This window comes from Pinus tabuliformis, chromosome 8 (genome assembly GCF_031772625.1).
Source record: "Pinus tabuliformis cultivar Carrire ecotype Pingquan chromosome 8, CPIR1, whole genome shotgun sequence".
Classification (NCBI taxonomy): Eukaryota; Viridiplantae; Streptophyta; class Pinopsida; order Pinales; family Pinaceae; genus Pinus; species Pinus tabuliformis.
Genome location: NC_142294.1, coordinates 1,895,228,753 through 1,895,251,291, shown reverse-complemented (window position 1 = coordinate 1,895,251,291; position 22,539 = coordinate 1,895,228,753). Strand labels below are relative to the sequence as shown.

The 22,539-nt window shown below is 36.4% G+C and overlaps 1 protein-coding gene across 1 annotated transcript; it reads left to right on the top strand.

Moving 5' to 3' along the window:
• The first annotated feature begins 11,734 nt into the window (after window positions 1-11,734).
• LOC149243960 (uncharacterized) lies at window positions 11,735-13,012 on the top strand. Its single transcript, XM_089371360.1, has one exon. The coding sequence runs from the start codon at window positions 11,735-11,737 to the stop codon at window positions 13,010-13,012; it is 1,278 nt and encodes a 425-aa protein (XP_089227486.1).
• Window positions 13,013-22,539: the final 9,527 nt, after the last annotated feature.

Below are 22,539 nucleotides of genomic sequence, written 5' to 3'. Positions count from 1 at the left end.
TTCATTGCCATGTTTCCATCTAGAATAATGACTAAGAGAAAACATATTTTTTTTAGCTTGCAAATTAAAATATAGGATGTGGTCATCAAAGAAGCTCAAGTAAGGAAAAACCACAATTTGAAAAGGTTGGATGAGTTCGCTCAAAGTCAAGAAAAAGCATGGGAAAGAAAATGAAAGTACTTTCTTCAAAGGAACAAATGAATATTGAAGGATCTACATCTCAGAATGAACATCATCATGTTCAACATTGTCAACTTCAATTATTTGTTAATGATATTGTCGAGGGCCACACAGGTATACATTTATAATTATTGTTTTCTATTTATATAATTCAATGAAAGCTCGTCTAATTAAATATTTAGTACACAATATCATGCCATCAACACTAACTTTTTTTCTTTAATGGTTTATGCTATAAGCTGAACCAAATAATGTAGCGATCCAAGAAATTGGCACTGACATGCCAACAAGCCCATTGATTCCATATTTGAACTTATGAAGTTTAATCAAAGGTAAATTTAATAACAAAGTTAATAATTTCATTGCAAGGATAGAATAATCGTGGCCATGAAATGTCCTCTTCCTCTAGCCACATTTGCATAATGTTGGTTGGTAGAAAATGTTGCTCCTTTTGTTATATTTTTTCTATAATGAGTATCTCTACAAGAATTCTTCCTATTTCATGTGTTTTTAGTTCAAATTTGCTTCGAAGAATACATATTGTAGTTCCCGATGATCTCAAATTTATGATTGTATATTTGGTACTTAATGATTACAATCATTTAAAACATTCATACTTTTCTTGGAACAATCCTAAATCTTTTTCTTTGTTTATGTTTTTATTGTCATGCAGTTATGGACAATGGCCAAATGTCAAGTTCCTCTAGCTACATTTACATAATGTTAGTTAGGAGGAAATGTTGCTCCTTTCATTTTTTTTCTTCTTCTATAATGAGTAACTCTATAAGAAATCCTCCTATTTTATGTGTTTCTAGTTCAACTTTGCTTGGAAGAATACATATTGTAGTTCCTAATGATTTCAAATTTATGATTGTATATTTAGTACTTGATGATTAAAGTGATTTAAAATATTCATATTCTTCTGGGACAATACTAAATATTTTTCTTTGTTTATGTTTTTTTAGTCATGCAATTATGGACAATGAATATGTGCCAAGGTTCTTATATATGAATCATTGACTCATAAAAGAATGTATTAGCAGGGGAAATTTTTAGGATGGAAGTTCATCTTAAAGTTTAGAAACCTTGGCAAATCTTACCAGCCCCTAATATGAAAATTGTAAAATGTTTGGTGATATTTTTATAGAAATATTTATATTTATAATTATTTTATATTAGTCTATCTAAAATACTGATGATTTTTAAGGTAAAACAATTTTGTACTATAAAATTTGTGCTAATAATTTTTAGAAAAAATGGAAATTGGCAAATTTGATGTTTGGAAAAAAATATGGAAAATTAGCCCACTTGCGAATATTAACCTATAAAATTTTCCATGTGTATTAGTTACATACAAAATAATATCCTTATTATAAATGAATCTCCACCCCACATTTTTACGAGACTTTGTGCATTTTATCGATGATTAAGTCAATCATTTGACAATGTGTAGATGTTTGTGATAGGGAAGCAAACATAAAACTTAGGAGAGAATGGCTTTAGAGGCCTACGATGCATTTTAGAAAGTTAAAATGCCTTTATTTCCAATTAAATGGAATGTTTTTTATTTTTATTTTTTTATTTTAATTTCATTCTTGCTCTAAAAATTGTTGGACTTTCAATATGAGTATTATTGTCAAATGGTAATATATGCACTGCTATAGTTCACTACGGTTTGTTCTTGGGTTTACTATGATTTTTATAGAATAGGTAAAGTCTTATATAAGTGTTTTGTTATAACTTTATGGAGAATGAGGGAATTCCTTTCATGTAATTTTTTATTATTAAACAATTATATGATGAATATTACAAGTTCTTTTAAATAGATTTGGAAGATATTTTTCCCCTATAAAAAGGTATATAAATAAAATCAATTCATATAAATTTATTCAACATTAACATCATCACTTTATATATTTATTTTATATAGTAATTAAATTAAAAAATATTTCATATTTAATAATATATTGATAATAGCCCACGGGGCTTTGGTTTGACGGTGAATGGATACACTGTTAAGACACTCCTTGCGATAGGTCACTGGTTCAAATCCCCTGTGGGTGCTTACCTACCAAAAAATTAATATATTGATAATAAATAATAAAATATTAATTATGCATACACATTTTATATGTTAATAAAAGTATTGATAATAGAGACATAGTTGTGGTATTCATTAATGTTTTATAATTAATTATCATTATATAAAATTTATAATACAATATTATACATTTATGTATTCATATTTATTTATCAACTTTTATTATGGTTTAATGTTTAAATATTTAGATAAAAAATTAAGTCATACTTATTTGTTTGTATTGAGTTCGTTTGTATTCAGTTCGAATGGTAAAGGTGAATTGCCAAATTTTTTTTAAATGATTCATCCTAATACATTTGAACCAAAAACATAATGAAATATTTAATATAAACATGAAAAATAATAAAAAATCCAATTCAATAGAAAATTTAAAATAAAATTTAATCCATATAAAATTTCTAAAACGATAATTTTTTTTTTATATGTAACACTTTTGGAAACAATGATTACTAAAAACAATGACAATTTTTTTATGATGATGACGATGATGATGATGATTAATGTCTACTGAGACCAAACTTTGGTCTGTTGGACCTAAAGAAACGAATTATTTAGTTTGATTTAAGATTTTATTCTTATGCTCAAAAAGCTTGGAGAGAAGCCTCAGAGCTCACTATAATTTTGACAACATAAAAAGCTAGAAAAGTCAGTGTTGCAACAAAGATTTTGAAACTAAAATCCAATATTTTTTTTTTATAACTATAATTATAAAAATATTTTGTAATTTAAATTAACAATTATTAATACTTTTTATATAAAAAAAATGCATTTATTGTATACAATATTTTATAAATAAAAGCCATCCCTAGAGATAAATATTTTATTTGAAGGTTAAATTAAAATTCCACAAACACTAGTACGAATAAACCACGGCTAAACCGCTAAAATATGCCTAGACACAAGATAAGAAACATACTAAAAACTTTAAAACATAAGTATATATAAAATTGCCCTGTTTTATTTTTAAAAGAAACCTAAACCATATATAATGTTTCTATCCAAATCAATAAATAATCTAACCTAGACTATTTTTTTCTCTTAACATTCAGGTCAATAAATAACATATACTATTTTTTCCTCTTAACATTCATGTCAATAAATAATATAGGTAGCACTATTTATATTAATAATATATAATATTAAAAGAAAAATTAAAGTATATTAAATTTATAATATTTCCATTCAAATTAATAACATTTAAAAGTTTGATTACATAATAAACATTCATGTCCATAAATAATATAGGTAGCACTATTTATATTAATAATATATAATATTTAAAAAAATTAAAGTTTATTAAATTTATAATACTTCCATTCAAATTAATAATATTTAAAAGTTTGATTACATAATAATTTTATTATTATAATAATTTTATTAAAAATATAAAAATAAAAATTTACAAGCTAAATTATATAATATAGAAAATATTAAAAAAACTTTTTTAGAGTAATATTTCAATTTAAATTCTCCGCATGGGGTAGTTCAAGTGGTAGTGGCTGTGGAAATGAAGTCTCACTGAACTGGAAGTCTTGGGTTCAAATCTTGGGCTACCCGTCCCCTGTAGCAAGGTATGTAATGGACATGAAAATTGGAGAGTCCTACCAAGCTTACAAAAAAAAATTCAGTTTAAATTTAGAAAAAATTAAAAAATATATATATAGAAAAATCTAATAAAAAATTTGAAAACTAAAACTAAATATTGTTACATCTTTCATATAATTTATATTTACATACCATGCTCAATAAAGTGAAGGATTATGAGAATATTCTATTATGAGAATATGTAGAATAGCGAGGAAGAATTCATATGATTGCAATAATTTCCTTTGTGTATATCTAAGTATTAGATATTTTTTATAATTTAGATGAATATAAATTGATAATAAAATTTTAATTATATTAGATATATGTTTATATTTAAATTATAAGTTTTTTTATTTAATTTTTCCTATTCAAAAGGGAAAAAATGCGATACTAGTAGAGTAAAAATTAATATACATATTGTTTTTTTTAATTACTATTAAAGGAGTTGTAGTAATCTAGAGATATCTTAAATTGAAGATTTTTTATAATCATGTATCAACAAATCCAATCAATTATACAAATTAATATAAATTTTGGAGATTACTTTATTTTCCGATATTTATGATTTGATGAATGAAAGTCATTTTTCATCAATGAGGTCAATAAAATGGTTTCAAGTACTTAATCAAATTTATCGATCATTGGATATCATTGGTGTAAGTTCATTGGCCCAAACAATGGTCCATGTACCAATGGAATATTTATTGCTTCCTATTTCTCACTTCCTCGAGCCCAAGCCCAAGTTGAGGAGTTATTGGAAATGTTGCCAAGACATCTATTTTCTTATTTGATATTCACAATTCCCAATTGCTATAATGAATGGCTTCCTCCTTTCCTTTTATTCTCATGGGAATCTATAAGAAGGAGATGTATAGAAGTATATGTCCATGCATATAATATGTCGTGCTCAAAGAGTTTAGAGTATAAAAGTGGAACTAATTGTAACACATAAGAAATAAGTGATTCTTTTCTTTCCCTTTTTTAAAATGATTCTAAGTTTTTACATTTGAATATAGATAGAGAATTTAGGCATTTCCTTCAATTTTGCTGGACTTGCACAATATTCTTTAGAAGTCCCATTTGTTCAAAATGTAGCGACGAATGGTTTCTTTGACTTGTGCGTTAGTCAAAGATGACAATTCGAATTCAATCTCATAGTTTCTTGAGTTAGCTTTTAGTTAACATGTGTGATGTGCCCTAGCACTGAATTATTGTCAGTTAATTCGAGTTAAGTGGCATGCAATGAGTTGTGGACTAGTTGATGGCTAAAATTCGCTATCTAGTGGAGTTAACTCTAGTGTATGTCAGTTAGTTGATAACTAGTTCTAGAATAGAGATAGACATGAGTTTAGTTGAGTAGTTGACTTTGTGTTAACTCAAATTACTCTCAATTAATAGTAGCAACTACTAAATTTAGCCCTAGTATGTCATGCAATTCAAATTTCCTATTGAGATTGAGTGAAGGCATGGATATATTTATTTATTATACACAGGTTTTTGTGTGTACGCTCGAGGATCAAGGCAAAGCAATTTCGCTTGGAATTTGTGCAAAGAAATAGGGAATTCTCCTAATTTTTACGGAGTATTTGTGCTAGGAAATAGGAGATTCCTAGCAAGCCTTATTTGCCTAACTGTTGGGAAAGTATTGTGTAGAGTTGATCAATATTGCAGGGAGCTTCAGGCTTGAAGCATTTTCTATGTAATAGATCATATTGCTCAGTTGATTCAATACAATCAAGCAGGGGTTTTTCCCTATTGGGTTACCCAGATATATTTTGTGTTCTATGTGTGATTGTGATTCTATTCATTATTTTCTTTCCGACCTTCTGCAATGCAAAAAAATGAAAAGGAGTATTTCTATTCTCTCTCATCCATCTCTATGTATACTACATCGTGGTCCGATACGAATGACTCTAAGAATGTAAAAGATTCTTCTAAAGTTTCGGGTCCTATGAGTGCATGATAAATACCACCAAAACCTAAAACCGCAGAAGAAATTAAGTGAAGTACCCCAGATAAAATGTTGGTAGAGAAATCTTGTGTCTTTTGTGATCAATTTTCTCTCATTAGCAATTGCAAGGTTTCAAGGATTTTCTACATGGTATCAAAGTTGAAAACAAGATAGAGACCAATTTCCTTGATCATATTCAAAGCGCATTGGAGAGAAGATCAGTTAGTGCAGGAATCATGTCATCCTATGGTTTAAGGATAGAGCATGCCCCAGAAGTGACTTTGAACTTTTGTACATGGAAGGACAAAATGGAGGTTATATTAGATGATAATGGTGTTTTTATATACATCAAGATTGGTATTCCTAAACCTCCTACACCAGTTGCACAACAATAGACTTAATGGAAGAAGGATACTTCCAAAGCTAGCAAGATGATCCTAGAAGGAGTTAGACACCATATTGTTCCAAATTTGCATGGGAAGGATACAACATTCCAGATGTGGAAGGCCCTCACTGATCTATTTGAAAGAAATAATGATGCCAAAAAACTTGCTTTGAAGGGAAAATTGAGGAACAATCGAATGGGAAAGAATGAGCCCATTGTTACGTATCTATCCATGTTTGCTCAAGTGAGGGATAAACTTGGAGGTGTTGGAGAGACAGTTAAACCAATAGATCTTGTGAGCCTTGCTCTTCTTCGACTTCACAAATCTTGTCATAGTGTCCAGGATTCTGTGAATGGAAGAGATAAGCTCCCTGATTGGGAGAGACTCTGGTCAGATCTTGTGTGGGAAGAGATAAGGAGGAACACAAGGGATGGAGTTCCATATGGGACAAAAGATGAGGATACATTTTCTTTAACTAATAAATGGCAGGAAGCCAAGGGCAATAAGGCCCAAGGAAAAACCGAGTCTAGTCATAATAGAGGCAAGGAAAAGAAGGATCTTAGCAAGATCAAGTGTTTTCATTGTCATGGGTTTCGACATTATGAAACAAACTGTCCAAACGAGAAATACAACAAGCATGTTGAAGTAACGACAGGAGGAGAAGCACTCTCTTCTTAGTTCAAATTAGAATTCTCTTTGATAGCTTGCATGGCAAGCTCAGTTCAAGGTAGTGTGTGGCACATTAATCCAGGGGCTTCATTACACATGTGAGGGAATAAATAATTATTTAACGGTTTGGAGGAGAAATACATGCAATTCCATATTGATCTTGGAGATGATGGTAGATACATGACCAAAGGAGTTGGTATAGTGAGCTTTAAGAGGGAGTTTGGTTCCCTTCTCCATCTGAAGAATGTGATGTATGTCCAAGGATTGAAGAAAAACATTGTCTCAATAGCAGTACTTGATGAAAAAGGGTATAATGTAGTATTTAGCAAAGGGAAGGCCTACCTAAAGCATTCTTCTTCAGGACAAGTCAAGCAGATTGGTGTCAGGATCGAGAACCTCTACAAATTGGAGGTTGATGCATGTGCTGTGAAAAATCGATGACCCGAATTCCTACTGCAACAACTAATTAAATTCCTCCTACTTTTTAATTTCTGAATCAAGTTATTTACAGTGTTACACAGTAAACATCGAAATAAAATCTACTCTAGCCTTCACAACATAAAATACTGTGGAAAAATATTGCGCAGGAGAGAAATAAACACACACACACACAAATACACTGTTGTTTCTGCTATTGAGACAATGTTTTTCTTCAATCCTTGGAAATACATCACATTATTGAGATGGACAAGGGTATGATGTAGTATTTAGCAAAGGGAAGGCCTACGTCAAGCATTCTTCTTCAAGAAAAGTCAAGTAGATTGGTGTTAGGATCGAGAACCTCTACAAATTGGAGGTTGATGCATGTGCTGTGAAAAATTAGTGACCTGAATTCCTACAATAACAACTGATTAAATTCCTCCTACTTGTTAATTTCTTAATCAAGTTATTTATAATGTTACACAGTAAGCATCAAAATAAAATCTACTACAACCTTCACAATATAAAATACTGCGGAAAATTTCTACACATGAGAGAAATAAACACACACACAAATACACCGTTGTTTTTGGACAAACATCCCCCCCCAAAAAAAATTGGGAAAATCGGTGCAGAAGCTGAGGGTTTTATTATTATGTAGTAGTTTCTGAGTACAAATCTATAGATGCCCAAACTGGAAATCTGATACAGAGAATAAACTGGAAAAGAGGTAGTGATAAATATTCTCACACTGTTACTGGCGATCCGACTCTAATCTAGGCTCTTGATGGCTAGCCCTAGGCTGCCTTTGCATAGTCTCTGCATGGGCTCACGCTGCCTCTGTGTCACAACTTCTAGGAGCTACATCACCCTTCCAGCTGATCGATTTTTTGGCTAGAACTTGACTCTATGGCCCTCCGGTCTCACACCCTGACTTCCAACACTAGATCTCGACTGCTCCCAGCAAAATTACGGACTCCCTCTAAAGCACTTTGCTTCCTCTGCGTGGCACTACGCTGCCTCTCTGAACCTCTTGTTATATTCTCTTCCTTGCACTCTTTGGAATTGGAAAAATCCCCTCCGGTCTACTATCCTTTCCCCTCACTACAAGAAGATCACTCAATCTCTCTCCGACAACTCAACATTGCTACTCTTGAGAAATTCAATCTATAGATCTCACTATCTTGGTGTGTTCTCCAAGTTCCCATCAAGATCCTTCTTATAATCTCTTGTTGGAGCAATAATGACCAAGATTAAAACATAATGAAGGGCTAAGATTAACTGGGAGTTGATCTCTGTCTTCTTCTAGAAGATTTGCACCAGATTTATTTAATACCTTTTAATTAATCACATTTCCTAAGTTTAGACTTAGGAATACATTAAAAAATGATTAATTATTTTAATTAAACCATCTCTAGGTGGAATTTTCCCAAACGATTAACAGGTCTTCGAGAATGCATGTTTCTTAGTCTCTTTGCAAAGTTTCAAGGCTAGAGCACATCCAATGCTACAGAAATAAACATGTGCAACCTTGAGCAACAAGGGAGAGAGTTCTCATAGTAGAGATGTGGTGGTTGAGTGAGAGAAGGATAGAGCTCTCAAGACGGAGACTAAACAAATATCTTAGTTTTAGGTTAAGCTAGTTGGCAGTTGGGCTGGCCAGCATGATGATGTTGATGAGAACCATAGCCTAGGGCCAGTGGAGGCATCTACTTAGTCAGAGATTCCCAGTATAGGGAAAGTTTGAGCCAAGTGGGAAGAGGATTTGATTAAAGGAGCTTAGAAGAGAGTTGAGTCTCCCAGCATCAATAAGAAGACTCCCAGGTACACAGGGTACATGGAACTCATGATTAAAGTGGTGAACTCACAGATCATGGTGGGAAAGAATGGGCCTTCAAAGAAAGTTCCACAGAAGGAAGAAGAGAAGTATTTTAGTTCAGAGGGAGCAGTTGCAGTAGTAGAGAACTTGGTCGAGTTGAAGATAAATATAGGTGGACAAGGTTCTTCCAAGAATCCCTTCCTCGCTAAGAGGGAGTGTTGAAAATGTATCAAGGAATGACTTATTTGACTTATGCCTTAGTTAAATATTCCAATTCGAATTCAATGTCTTAATTGCTTGAGTTAGCTTTCAATTAACATGTGTGATGTGGCCTATCACTAATTTATTGTCAGTTAATTCGAGTTAGATGACATGTAGTGAGTTGTGGACTAGTTGATGGCTAAAATTAGCTATCTAGTGGAGTTAAATCTAGTGTCTATTAGTTAACTGATCTCTAGTTCTAGAATAGAGATAGACATGAGTTTAGTTGAGTAGTTGACTTTGTGTTAACTCAACTTACTCTCAAATAAAAATAGCAACTGCTGAACACAATCATTCTCTAAGGATTTCTGTCCGCTACATAGGCGAAAATGGCAGGCGAACCAGAGGGAAGGAGGTTTGAATGATGAAAATGGCGGTTTTCGGTTGTATTCGGCCATGGAAATCAGACTAGCGGCATTAAGAAAGTTAGATTTTACAGGAACTGGAATCTTCAGGTCAGAAGGCACAAGGTTCTATCCAGAGGATCGTTTTACTGTATCACAACCTTTAAATGGATCCAGGTCGTCGTGTAGAGAGGGATATGGTTCATGAAAGTGAATCTGTGGACATAGAGCCAGCTCTTGAAGATCTTCTTGCTTGTTGGGGACATGAAGCCTCTGAGAAAAACCTGTAACTCTTCTTCCCAAATAGTGCAGTGGCCTCAGTTCTGCTTGAAGAGGAGGTGGAAGGAGATGGGTTGAAAAAAGGTGATCAGGAAAGGATACTTGCATCAAACCCTACTTTGAAAAGGTTGCTCCCAAGCCTGTTGAGGTCCTCGTCTAGTGAAGAGGAAGGCAGGGATCCGAAAGGATAAGGAGTAAAGGGACAAACGCGAAGACTAGCCGCTGCTTCTGTTTTTGGGGTAAATAGGTCGGTTGGGGGGGTGTATGAAGAAAACAAAGACCCTGTTGGAAGGCGCACTGAGCTTCATGAGGCAGAAGAAACCGATGCCCCTGCAAAGATTAATCCAGGAGAGGGAGGAACTCAGATGGAGGCTGTGGGAGGGAAGAGAAAGAAGAACAAACCAATCAGAAAAAAGGAGGAGCGGCCTAGCTGCGTTTTTGGAGTGGATATTAGTATAGATCAGGCAATGGAAGCCTCAAAAACCTTCTTAGTCGGTAGAATTCGGGGTAGAAAGTTCTCGGTTGACTCCATCAAGGACTGGGTGTAGGCAGAATGGAAAGAAGCTCCGGGACATCCAGAAGAGATCAAGAATCTGGTCAGAGGTTGGTTTTGCATTAGGTTTGGTCAAAAGGAGCATGCAGAATGGGTGTTGGAAAAGCATTGGAGCTTCGGGAAAAGGCCAATCTTATTCAGAAGGTGGACGCCCTTGTTTGATGCTCAGAAAGAAAAATCGGTGGAGTCACCAGTATGGGTCAAATTACTGGGTCTCCCTATGCAATTCTGGACTGACTCGGCCTTTACTTCAATGGGTAATACCCTGGGGAAGTTTCTCGATATTGATAGATCATATCTTAGAACTCATGATTGGAGTGTCGCCCGTATCCTGGTAAGCTTAAATCCCAGAGAAGGTCTGGCGGATGCTATGAACCTGAAGTATCGAGGTCTAGAGTTCCTACAGACCCTGGACTATGAAAACCTCCCTTTCAGATGCCATCGTTGTCACAAATACGGACATCTGGCCTGGGAGTGTCCTCTAGGTCACCGGCGCCGTCGAAGACAAAAGAGAAAAGGAAAAAATCTGGAGGCAAATCAGTGGTTGTTATCCCAGAAAGAAGGGGCTCAGATCAAGGAGAGCGGTCTTCAGGCAGAAGTTCAGGGGTCGGGTCCGGAACAAGCAGAGGAAGCTGAACAGGAACAGCCTGGGTTTATAGCAAGTAAGGCTATCTCAACTCCGATGTCTCTCATGGGAACCTCACCAGTTCCTGAAATGGCAGGGGTGGCCCAGGCTAGTTCACTTCTATCCCCTTCTTTTTCCATATGCTCTTCTATTGATTTATCTCAGACATGTTGTGATGAGTCTGGCCCCTTCAGGCAGCTCGTGGATGATCTGCCAAACCCGAGGAAGGACCTAGCCTCTTCAGACAGTGTTATTATGACTATTCCACCCTCTCCAAAGCTGACTTCTAGTCCCACGGATGCTGCCTTATCTATTCCTTCTAGTGTTTGGAGCCATGCCCCCCCCTACAATCTCAGATCTTTGCCACCAGGAAAGGGAAAGGGCTTGAGGTGGGAGGTCTGGAGTTGGACATGGTGACTGCAGGCCCGAGGAAGATAAGAGGAAGGAAATCAAATCTGTCGAAGGCAAAGTTGAAGGCTGTCATTGATATTGATGGTGGGAAACAGATGTCTCTGCCAGGGGTGCTTAGAGAAAAGCGGACACCCCCTGAGGTTTCCCGATGATCATCTTATCCTACAATAGCAGGGGTCTAGCTAGTCTGCCCAAAAAGCTAGCTCTGAAGGATCTGGTCAGGACCAATAAACCTGACATTCTCCTGATTCAAGAAACTCTAGGGAAGGGGGAAGAAGTTACAGGATGTCTCGTCAAGCTCTTTCCGGGCTGGACCTTCCATGCCATTGATGCGAATGGTCATTCGGGAGGAGTGGCTCTAGGCTTCAACACAAAGTTCCTTCGGGAGATCTCCTCCTGGGGATCGGAAAATGTTTTGGCAGTGGAACTTTATTCCAACGAACTCTGCATCCCGTTTCATATCCTTAATGTTTATGGTCCTGTCTTGGATCGGGAGAGATTCTGGAACTCTTTCTTTGCAAAGTCCTTTCTGTCGCACCCAAATCTTATAGTTGGGGGAGATTTTAATTTTTCTTTGGGGGTGTCAGAATCTTGGGGGGTCAGAGCCAGGGCCGATCCCCTTTCTGATTTCTTTCAAAATAAACTGGCCTCTTCTCACATGGTGGACGTCCCTCTGCTCAAGCTGTGCCCGACGTGGAGGAATCGAAGAATTGCAGAAGAATGGATTGGGAAGAAACTGGATCGATTTCTGCTCGGTGAATCGCTGGCAGAAAATTTACAGGCTTTTAGACATTGGGTTGGGGAAGGTGGTCTATCGGATCATTTCCCGGTCTTCCTGGAAGTGAAAGGAGCTTTCACCAAACCGGGCACCCCCTTTAAATTTAATGCCTCTTGGCTCTCAGATGCAACTTATATCAGTCTATTCCATAACACTTGGAAGAAAGATGCATTCAGTGAAGATGAGAGTCACAGTCAAAATTTTATGGATAATTTAAAAAGGATGAAGGTCGCCTCTAAACAATGGGCCCTCCAAAAGAAACTGAAGGATGAAGAAACACTGGAAAATGTAAATTTTGAGATTGCCCTCCTGGAAGTCCCAGGTGGAAACGACTATGGATCAGTTGAAGCTTGGGCTAGACTACAGGAGTTGGAGTGGGAAAGGAGGAGAATCCTTCAACAAAGAGAGGAAAGATGGCATTTAAAAAGCAGAGCGATCTGGTTGCAAGCGGGGAATGACATCACCAAGTTTTTTCAAAATTACGCAAAAGGAAGGAAAAATTCAAATACTATCTGGGAAATGAAGAAAGTCAATGGTGAACAGGGGCGTTCTTTTGAAGATTTGGCCTCTTTAGGGGTCGATTTCTTCAAGAATCTTTACAAAGCGACAGAGGAAGTTTCTATTGCAGAAGTTATAAGAGTAGCGTAGTTTTTCCCAAGGTTCATAGAGGAGGAAGGAAATGATTCTATCATGGCACCTGTCACTAAGGAGGAGGTAGAAGACATCCTCAAGTCAATGCAAAAAGACAAAAGTCCAGGCCCAGATGGCTGGACTGTCGAATTTTTCCAACATTTTTTTGAATTCATTAGAGACGAGCTAGTGGCAGTTGTGGAAGATTCCCAACGTACAGGTACAATCCCAAATCCATTCAATGCCACATTCCTAGCCCTCATTCCCAAATCGGATCTCCCGGTTTCTTTTGACGATTTCAGGCCCATTTCGCTGTGCACCTGTGTTTACAAAATTATTGCAAAAGTTATTGCTTCCAGGCTTAAACCTGTCCTCTCCAAAAATATTTCACTTGAGCAATTTGGCTTTCTAGACGACAGACAAATTCATGAAGCAGTCGGAGTAGCGCAAGAAACTCTTCATAGTCTAAAAATTGGGAAAAAAAAGGAGCAGTTGTGAAAATCGATCTGTCAAAGGCTTATGACAGAATCAGCTGGCTGTATCTCAGACTTCTGCTAACACATCTGGGTTTTAGGTATGATTTTGTGAGATGGGTTATGAGTTGTGTCTCTTCTTCTTCCATAGCTGTGCTGATCAACGATGCGGCCTCCAACTTTTTTAGTCCTGAGCGTGGCCTACGTCAAGGTTGTCTGCTCTCCCCACTTTTGTTTTTGCTGGCAGCAGATGGCATCAGCCTTATGGTTCAGGATGCTAAAAGACAAGGGACTCTCAAAGGCATTGAAGTTGCGGTAAACTTTTGGGTCACCCATCTCCTTTTCGTGGATGACATTATCCTGTTCAGCAATGGAAGTCTAGAGGATTGTAGGACGCTCAAGAAGATTTTGGACCTTTTCCTAAAGGCCACAGGTCTATGCATTAACGAGAGAAAATCCACTCTCACATGTGCAGGTATGTCCAGAGAGCTTATGCGTAGAGTGGAGCTGGTCCTAAATTTCGAAGTCAAATCGCTGGAGGATGCCTTTAAATACCTGGGGTTCCTTCGGAAGCCCGACAATTATAGGATCAAATATTGGAAATGGATACTTGTAAAAATTGAATCCAAACTAAAACACTGGAGTTTCAAGTGGTTGTCCAGGGCAGGAAGGTTAGTATTAATAAAATCTGTTCTGATGGCAATCCCTGTCTACTGGGCTAGTTTGACTTGGGTTCCCAAAGGAATCTTATCCTCAATTGACAAATTATGCAGCAGGTTCCTTTGGGCGGGGTCCAAGTCGGAGAAAGTTACCCCATGGATTTCTTGGGATAAAGTGGCTCGCCCTAAAGAGTGGGGAGGTTGGGGTATAAAAAATCTTGATTTCTTCTCCAAATCTTTAGCAGCAAAGCTCAGCTGGAGGCTCATTTCTTCTGAGAACCTGTGGACTTCTGTTTCTAAAAGAAAATATATTGATCCGCTATCAATGCTAGATTGGATCAGATTGCCGCAAAAGACTTGCAAAAACTCCTCGGTGGTCTGGAAAGCTGTGGTCGCCTCTGTCAAAATTATAGAGAAGGGCTTGGCTTGGAGTGTGGGGGATGGAACTCAGATCAGGCTGGGTAGAGATCCATGGATAGGTTGTACTGAGATTTTCTCCCTTTCTCAGGGTTTGGTTTCGGCTTTAAAAGACAGGGGGCTATACACTCTAAATCAGGTGGCTGATCCTCAGGCTTCATCCATTTGGAGTCAAGGATGGATTCAGGGAAGAGATTTACATTTGGATGAAGAATGGCTGGAGGAATGGGACCTGTTCAGAAGGGACCTCCTCAACTCCTCAGTCAGGCTCTCTGACTCTCCGGATGAACTCAGATGGGTCTTTGCCCAGAATGGGCTTTATTCCCCAAAGATGGGCTATAAATGGATGATGTCTCAAAAAGGGTGGGAGAATCCAGATTGGTGGTTTAAACCGCTCTGGAAATTAAAAGGGCCAGCCAAATCGAGATTGTTCTTCTGGTGTGTTCTGCTCCAGAAAGTCCCTACGTGGGATTTTCTTCAAAAAAGAGGTAGGATTGGTCCTAGATGGTGCCCTCTCTGTAAAGATAGTGTCGAATCAGCTCAGCACCTGTTCCTTTTCTGTCCTTTTAACACTAGCCTTTGGGCCGAAATGTTAAGGCTGCTAAAAATTCCTTTCAGATGGGAAGGGCAGGGGCTCTTGGAAGCTTGGCAGAGGTGGTGGAATGAAGCCACAAACGACAGAGAGAGATCCATTCCTCTGCTCATTACCTGGGGGACCTGGCTTGCAAGGAATCAAGTTATTTTTAAGGATTCTGTTTTCCCGATAGGTCGTCTTGCTACAGAAGGAGCTGCTATTTATGAAAGTATCCCTGTTCCACTGGATCCTCCTTCTACTAGAGCTGTTCGCTAAGAATTTATCAGATATTCAATGCCGTGGGCTTATTTTGACGGTGCCTCAGATATTAATGGTCGTTGTGGGGCTGGTTTGATTATTCATTTATCAGAGGATAAAGTTGTAAAAGCTTCTGTCGGCCTTGGACAGGGCTCCAATAACTTTGCATAATTGAAAGCCCTTCACTACCTACTCTGTTGGCTTATTCTTCGGAATGTGAGTGAAGTCCAGATCTTTGGGGATTCAATGAACGCTGTGAAATGGTTTAATGGGACTCATCAATGCAGGAACTTCATCCTGCTCCCTCTGCTTAAAGAAGTCTTATGCCTTAAATGTCGTTTCTCGGAGATCTCTCTCTGCCATATCTATAGGGAAAGAAATTATGAAGCTGATCGTCTTTCCAAAGAGGGTGTTGATCAAGATTCGGGGTCCTGGACAGTTTTGGAGGAAGAAAATGGGTTGTTTCGTCCGCTCGAACAACCCATTTTCGCTTAAGTTTGTTTTACCAGAATCTGTTTTGTTCTTGTACATAGTTGTTTTCCTTTTCTTTTTGTTTATACTTCTTTCATGCAGCTTTTATCTAGGGCTCATGGGCTGTTTCCTTCAAACAGGAGACCCGGGTCGCTGAGTGCCCTCACTGTTTTTTCTAATCAATGATTTGCATTGGGGACGTTGTTTGCTGCTTTTTTCATTTGGTCTCTCCGCCTCAACTTGTTAACTGATCCTCTCTGCGTGAATCAGTTCCCGGGAGGTTGTTTTCTTAGGTGGAGGCGTTATGTTCAAATCTTCTTGGTTGTTGAGACTGGTGCGAATACTCTCTTTTGGGATGTATCGACTTTCAGTCGGGACTTCTTTTCACCCAGCATGGCGAAAACAAGTCTGTTTGTAATGCTCTGCATACACTTTGTAACTCTTTGTTTTTAATAGAAGGTTCGCTATTTTTTCTGTGGAAAAAACAATAGCAACTGCTAAATTTATCCCTAATAGGTCATGAAATTTGAATTTCCTATTGATATTGAATGAAGGAACAAATGTATTTATTTATTGTACAAAGGTTTTTGTGTGTAGGCTCAAGTATCAAGGCAGAGCGTTTTATTTTTGGATTTGAGCAATGAAATAGGAAATTTTCGAATTAGTCACCGGAGTTTCCACAGTAAGAACATTTTTCTGCCAACGTTTCGAATCCCAACCGGGATCCATCATCAGGACAACAAGAATGCTTTGATAGAAGAAGAGCAGTTATTTAGGGTTTAAATAGAAATGAGGAGAGAAAGGAGGTGAAGGTCGGCTCTCAATTTTTGAGAAGTCAGCTGCCTCTTTATTTAATAATTTATTATTATTATTATTATTATTTTTTTTTTGTTGACCATAATTATTTAATTAAAATTATTAATATAATCATTAATTATATTAATTATTATAATATATAAAATTTTTACTTATTAGTATAATAATTAATTATATTAATATAATAGTTAATTCTATTAATATAATAATTAATTATTTTAATTATAAATAGTTTAAAAAATTTTAATACTTAATTAAAATCTTAATTCTTTATTTAATTATTAATTGGATATTAATTAATTATTAATATACTATTAATTATTAATTATAATTAAAAAATGGAAATGATTATAATTATTATAATAACTATTGTTAATGTAGTAATGATTTTATTAATTATTAATATTGATATAATAAATAATATAATAATTAATATACTACTTAATTAATTATATTAATATAAATATGATAATAATTAATTTTACTAATTATTATTATAAATATAATAAATAATATAATAATTAACTATTTAATTAATTAATTATTAAAATATAATACTTAATTAATTATATTAATATAAAATGATAATAATTAATTTTATTAAATATTATTATTAATATAATAAATAATATAATAACTAATTATTAAAATATACTGCTTAATTATATAAATATGATATTTTAATAATTAATTTTATTAATTATTATTATTAATATATTAAATAATAAAATAATTAATTATTAAAATATAATACTTAATTAATTATATTAATTTAGTATTAATAAAAATTAATACTTAATTAATTATATTAATTTAGTATTAAATAATACTTAATTAATTGTATTAATTTAGTATTAATAAAAATTAATAAATAATTATTAATTAATTGATTAATAATTAATTAATTAATAATAATTAATTAATAATAATAATAATTAATTAATTACTACTTAATTAATTACTCATTAATTACTTAATTAATTAGAAATGAATTAGTAATTATTATTATTATTATTATTATTATTATTATGGTTAATTTTTCTGATTAGGGGAAACCAGCTACTGCTAATCTCCATGCCATTGTCTCTGTTGAGATTATGTGGGTGTTTGAAAATCTCAAGAGCCTCTCTGATCTTCCGCTTATGGTGCTGCTCTTCCTTGGCGATAATGGAGGCGCTTTCCAAGCAGACATGGTGCTTAGTTTTCGAAGAATGTTCTGCGAGGGCGGAAGAACGAGACCTTTCATTCTTAATATCAGCTCCATGTTCTTTGAGTCTGGTGTGCAGAGAGCGGCCTGTTTCACCAATGTAGCTTTTTCCACATGAGCAATCGATCTTATAGACTCCTTTAAGTTGTTGTTTATCAATATTATCTTTAACCGATCTCATACTTTGTCTGATAGTTCCAGGGGCTGAGAATTGCGTGCTTATGCTTTTCCTTCTTAGGACTTTCGCAATCTTATCTGTAACTCCATGAATGTAAGGAAGAAAAACCCTACCCCCTTCAGGTTGATCTCGGGCTCTAGGTTCATGAGATAGCAACCTTTTCTCCGTTTTCTGAATTGCTTTCTTAACCTCATTTTCTTTGTAGCCTAAACCTTTAAAGGTTGAGACTAAATGCCTCTTTTCTTCATCAAGATGATCAGCGTCAGAAATTCGAAGGGCCCTGATAGCAAGAGTGTTTAGGACACCAAGCTTCTGGGCCGGATGATGGTGGGAGTCAGCGTGGAGGTAGTTCTCTGTATGGGTGGACTTTCTGAAGACTTTGTGCCCTATGGAGCCATCATCTTTTCTCATGATGAGGATGTCTAAGAAAGGAATGCTCATGTTTTCTTCAAGCTCCATAGTGAATTTTATTTCTGAGGAGATGGAATTTAGGTGAATTTCACCGATCGTGGCCAACCTTTACATGGAATATTTTGAAAAGAAGGCCCTGGATTCGTACCCTTTGAAACCAGCATGGTGGAAGCGATTCGTCGATGATACTAATATAAAATGGACTCATGGTAAAGCAGAGCTTGACAAGTTCTTTATTCACCTAAAGAAAAAATCCAAAGGAGGATACCTCATAATTTATCAAAAGATCCAATAAGAAGTACAATGACATACTAGCTGACATAAAGCCTCCTCCAGTTGCGACTCATGTGGTTTTCTTGGGAGCTTGTGAGTTCGACGTTGGTTTTACCCTAAAAGAAAGGAAGTCTCTCACTCTAGACCAACTTCAAATGGATGCTCTTGAAGTGGAAGAAAATCCGGCCTCGATAAGGAAGTCAAGGGTAAAGCAATAACCTACTAAGCCCAAAATAGGGAAAGAAGAGGCATCCTCCTCTGGTTGAGATAGTGAATCATCAGAACCAAAGTGTGATGATCTGGACAAACTCATCAGGAGTTTATCACAAAAGGTTGGTAAGCTTGAAATTGAGAACAAGAACCTCTCCAGACAGAATGCTCAAGTCAACAATTGGGTCTATAAATCGTAGTATATAAGGTCTCCCTTACGAATACTTCCAGGGGAAAGAAAGGAGCAGCTCAATCAGATCCCTCATCATTTATATTTAGAAGAGGATCTCGATGAGCAATTGTCGGATACACAGGAAAAATATTGAAATATATATTTTTCTTTCCCTGAAGAAGAATGTGAGAATATGGCTCACCAGGAGGCCAGTCATGATAGAGAAACAACAATAGATGAAGAAGATATAGATTATTATTACAAACAATTTGTAGAATTCATGAAAGCACAACCCCAATGCAAGTATAATCTAAGATTTTCAAATAAGAGGTCAAGAGAACCAAAGCAACAAGAAGGAACTTCTCCCCAAGTTACTCCTCCAGCACCAGACAAAGGGAAATGTAAGCTCCAACCTGACCCACCCAAGACAAGAGTCTCTACAAATAAGGAAAGCTATGGTCCTAAGGGGCACATAGAAAAAGAGGTACATGTTCTGCTGAAAAATAGAAGTGTGAGGGAAGAAGGAACAAAACCAGGAGGTACAGAGAAGACCTAACCCACATTCAATCTGCAGAATGAGCTAGAAAAGGTAAAAATTCTTATTCCTCTCACTGAGCTCCTAAAGAACCCTAATTACAAATCTCAAGTCTCTCAATTCATGCATCCAACCACCTCAATACCATCCCATGATAGTTTGAACCTTCAAGAGGAGATGCCCATGGTTGTTTTTGGGCCTTTTGTGGAAGAGTTTGACCCTTATACTATGCCTTTCGATATGAATTTGGTGATCCATGAACTTTTGTTGCATAATTGCATGTTGGATTCCCGGGCCTCACACAACCTCATTCCATTATCCATGATGGAACAACTGGGTTTGGAGATCACCAGACCATACAAGGACCTGTAATCCTTTGACTCCAAGAGAGTCAAGTGCTTAGGCATGATAAAGGATCTGGTGGTAAACATGGCTCAGATCCCAGTGAAAAGTGTGGTAATGGACACAATGGTGGCTGATATACCTCCTTGTTTCGGCATGCTCTTATCTAGATCTTGGGGTTCCAAGGTGGGTGGATCTATCAAGATAGATCTGATTTATGCCACCATTCCAACTTTTGGAGGTAAGCAAAGGAGGATGTACAGAGAATCCTGGTTTTTAAAAACTGTGACCCCAGCTAAAGGCTCAGAAAAATCCTAGTGCATGGGAAGGATAATGATATCTCCTGTCTGTTCCTAGAAGATGATGAGACCTTCCTAGAGGAAACGTTAGTACACCTAACAGGGCAGTTAGAGCACTTGCGATCAAATGAAAATAAAGTATGGAAATTTTACTTCAATGGAGAAAACTCGAAAGATGGGAATGGAGTTGGAATATTGTTGGTATCTCTGGATGGTAGCCTGATACCCCTCTCTTTCAAACTAGAGTTTGAGGCAACCAAAAATGTGGCGGAGTATGAGGCACTGCTCCTTGGATTAAAAATGACAAAAAATATGAATATTGAATGCCTCACAGTCTATGGGTATTCTGAAATGGTCATAAGGTAGATCAAAAATCAGTGCCAAGCCAAATACCCTAGACCGAGGACCTATCAGAATGAAGTGTGGGACTTAATTGAGAATTTATTCCTGGATTTTAATATCCAATTTCTGCCTAGGGAGGGAAACATAATGGATTACTCTCTTGCTATAGCTGGAAGAACTTTCATCCCCCCACAAAATCCACTCCTCAGATATGAGGTAGAAGTCAGACACAGACCTTCAATTACTTGATAATGTCAAACACTGGAAGGTATTCGAAGATGACAAGGAGGTGAAAATATTCATAGAAATCATTGGGGATTTCACCCACTCCACCATCGATCAAGATGAAGAAGAAGCATGAGAAGAGGCCACTTCATGGAAAGACACAGTGGTTGGGCGAAAAAAATTCAATTGAAAGTGAACACCATCCCTTGTGGACTTGTTCCAATGGAAATACTTTTTAATAAAGATGGCATAGCTTCCAAACAAATGGACCCCAAGGAGGATGAGCTAGTAGAAGACTGTAACATCAGATCAGAGGAGGAGCCCCAAATGATTATACCATCCAAAGGAATCCCCTTGCAATACAACAAAAAGTATTTAGATCTATTCAAAACTTACAAAGATGTATTGTCTTGGTCTTATGATGATTTGAAATCATTTGATACTAATATCATTGAGCATAAGATTCCTTTGAAGAGTGGGATAAATCCATACAAACAAGAACTCAGACAGATACATCCACTCTTACTCCCCTCCATTGAAAGGTAGGTAAGGAAGTTGTTGTAGGCAAAGATCATAGTACCTTTAAGATACTCTGAGTGGGTAGCTAATTTGGTCCCTGTCTGGAAAAAGAACGAAGAGATAATAATATGTGTGGACTTTCAAAATCTAAAAAGGGCATCTCTAAAAGGTAACTACCCTTAGCCCAAGATAGATAATATATTTCAGAAGGTAGTGGGTGCAGCAAAAATGTCCATGATAGATGGATTCTCAGGATATAACCAAGTGGTAGTCCACCCTGAGGACCAAAAAAATACTGCTTTCACCACCCTGTGGGGAAAATTCATGTATGCACGCATGCCTTTCGGGTTGATAAATGTAGGGGCCACATTTCCGAGATCTATGGACATAGTTTTCATAGGGGAGCATGAAAAATTCATGGTGGTCTACTTAGACGACATCACAATCTTTTCTAAGACTGATGAAGAGCATATCCTCCATTTAAAACTCACCTTCGAAAAAAGCAGGAGGTATGGTTTGTCTCTGAATCCTAATAAATCTCAATTTTCCTTGAGTGAGGGGAAGCTACTTGGACACATAGTAGCGTAGGGAGGAGTAAAGATTAATCTTGCACGAGTGAAGCCATCAACTGTATTCCCCTACCCAAAAACAAGAAAGAAGTCCAAGCGTTTTTGGGGAGAATAAATTTCTTAACGCGATTCATACCCAACTATGTTGAGATAGTCAAAGGTACTATAGACATGCTCAAGAAGGAGAATGAAGTCAAGTGGAAATTTTCCCCATGATCCTTTCATTTGGATCAAAGAAGCTTTGGCTGAATCCCCAGTGCTAGTCAGCCAGTGCCATTCTACATTTTTACTTCACCTCTCCACACACTATCGTTTTTGTGCTTCTACAAAAAAATAGAGAAGGTTATGAGAAACCCATCACCTTTTTCAGACAAGTCCTAAGGGATGCTGAGCTAAAATACAATATATTGGATAAACGAGCCTATGCACTAGTCAAGGATTTGAAGGCATTTCATATGTATGTGCTGCAATAAAAAATCACAACATTCGTCCCAACGACTGTAGTCAAGGACATCCTGCTGTAGGGAGACAATGAAGGAAAGAGGGGCAGGTGGATAGCTAAAAAACAAGAGTATGAGCTAGAAATAAAGCCTAC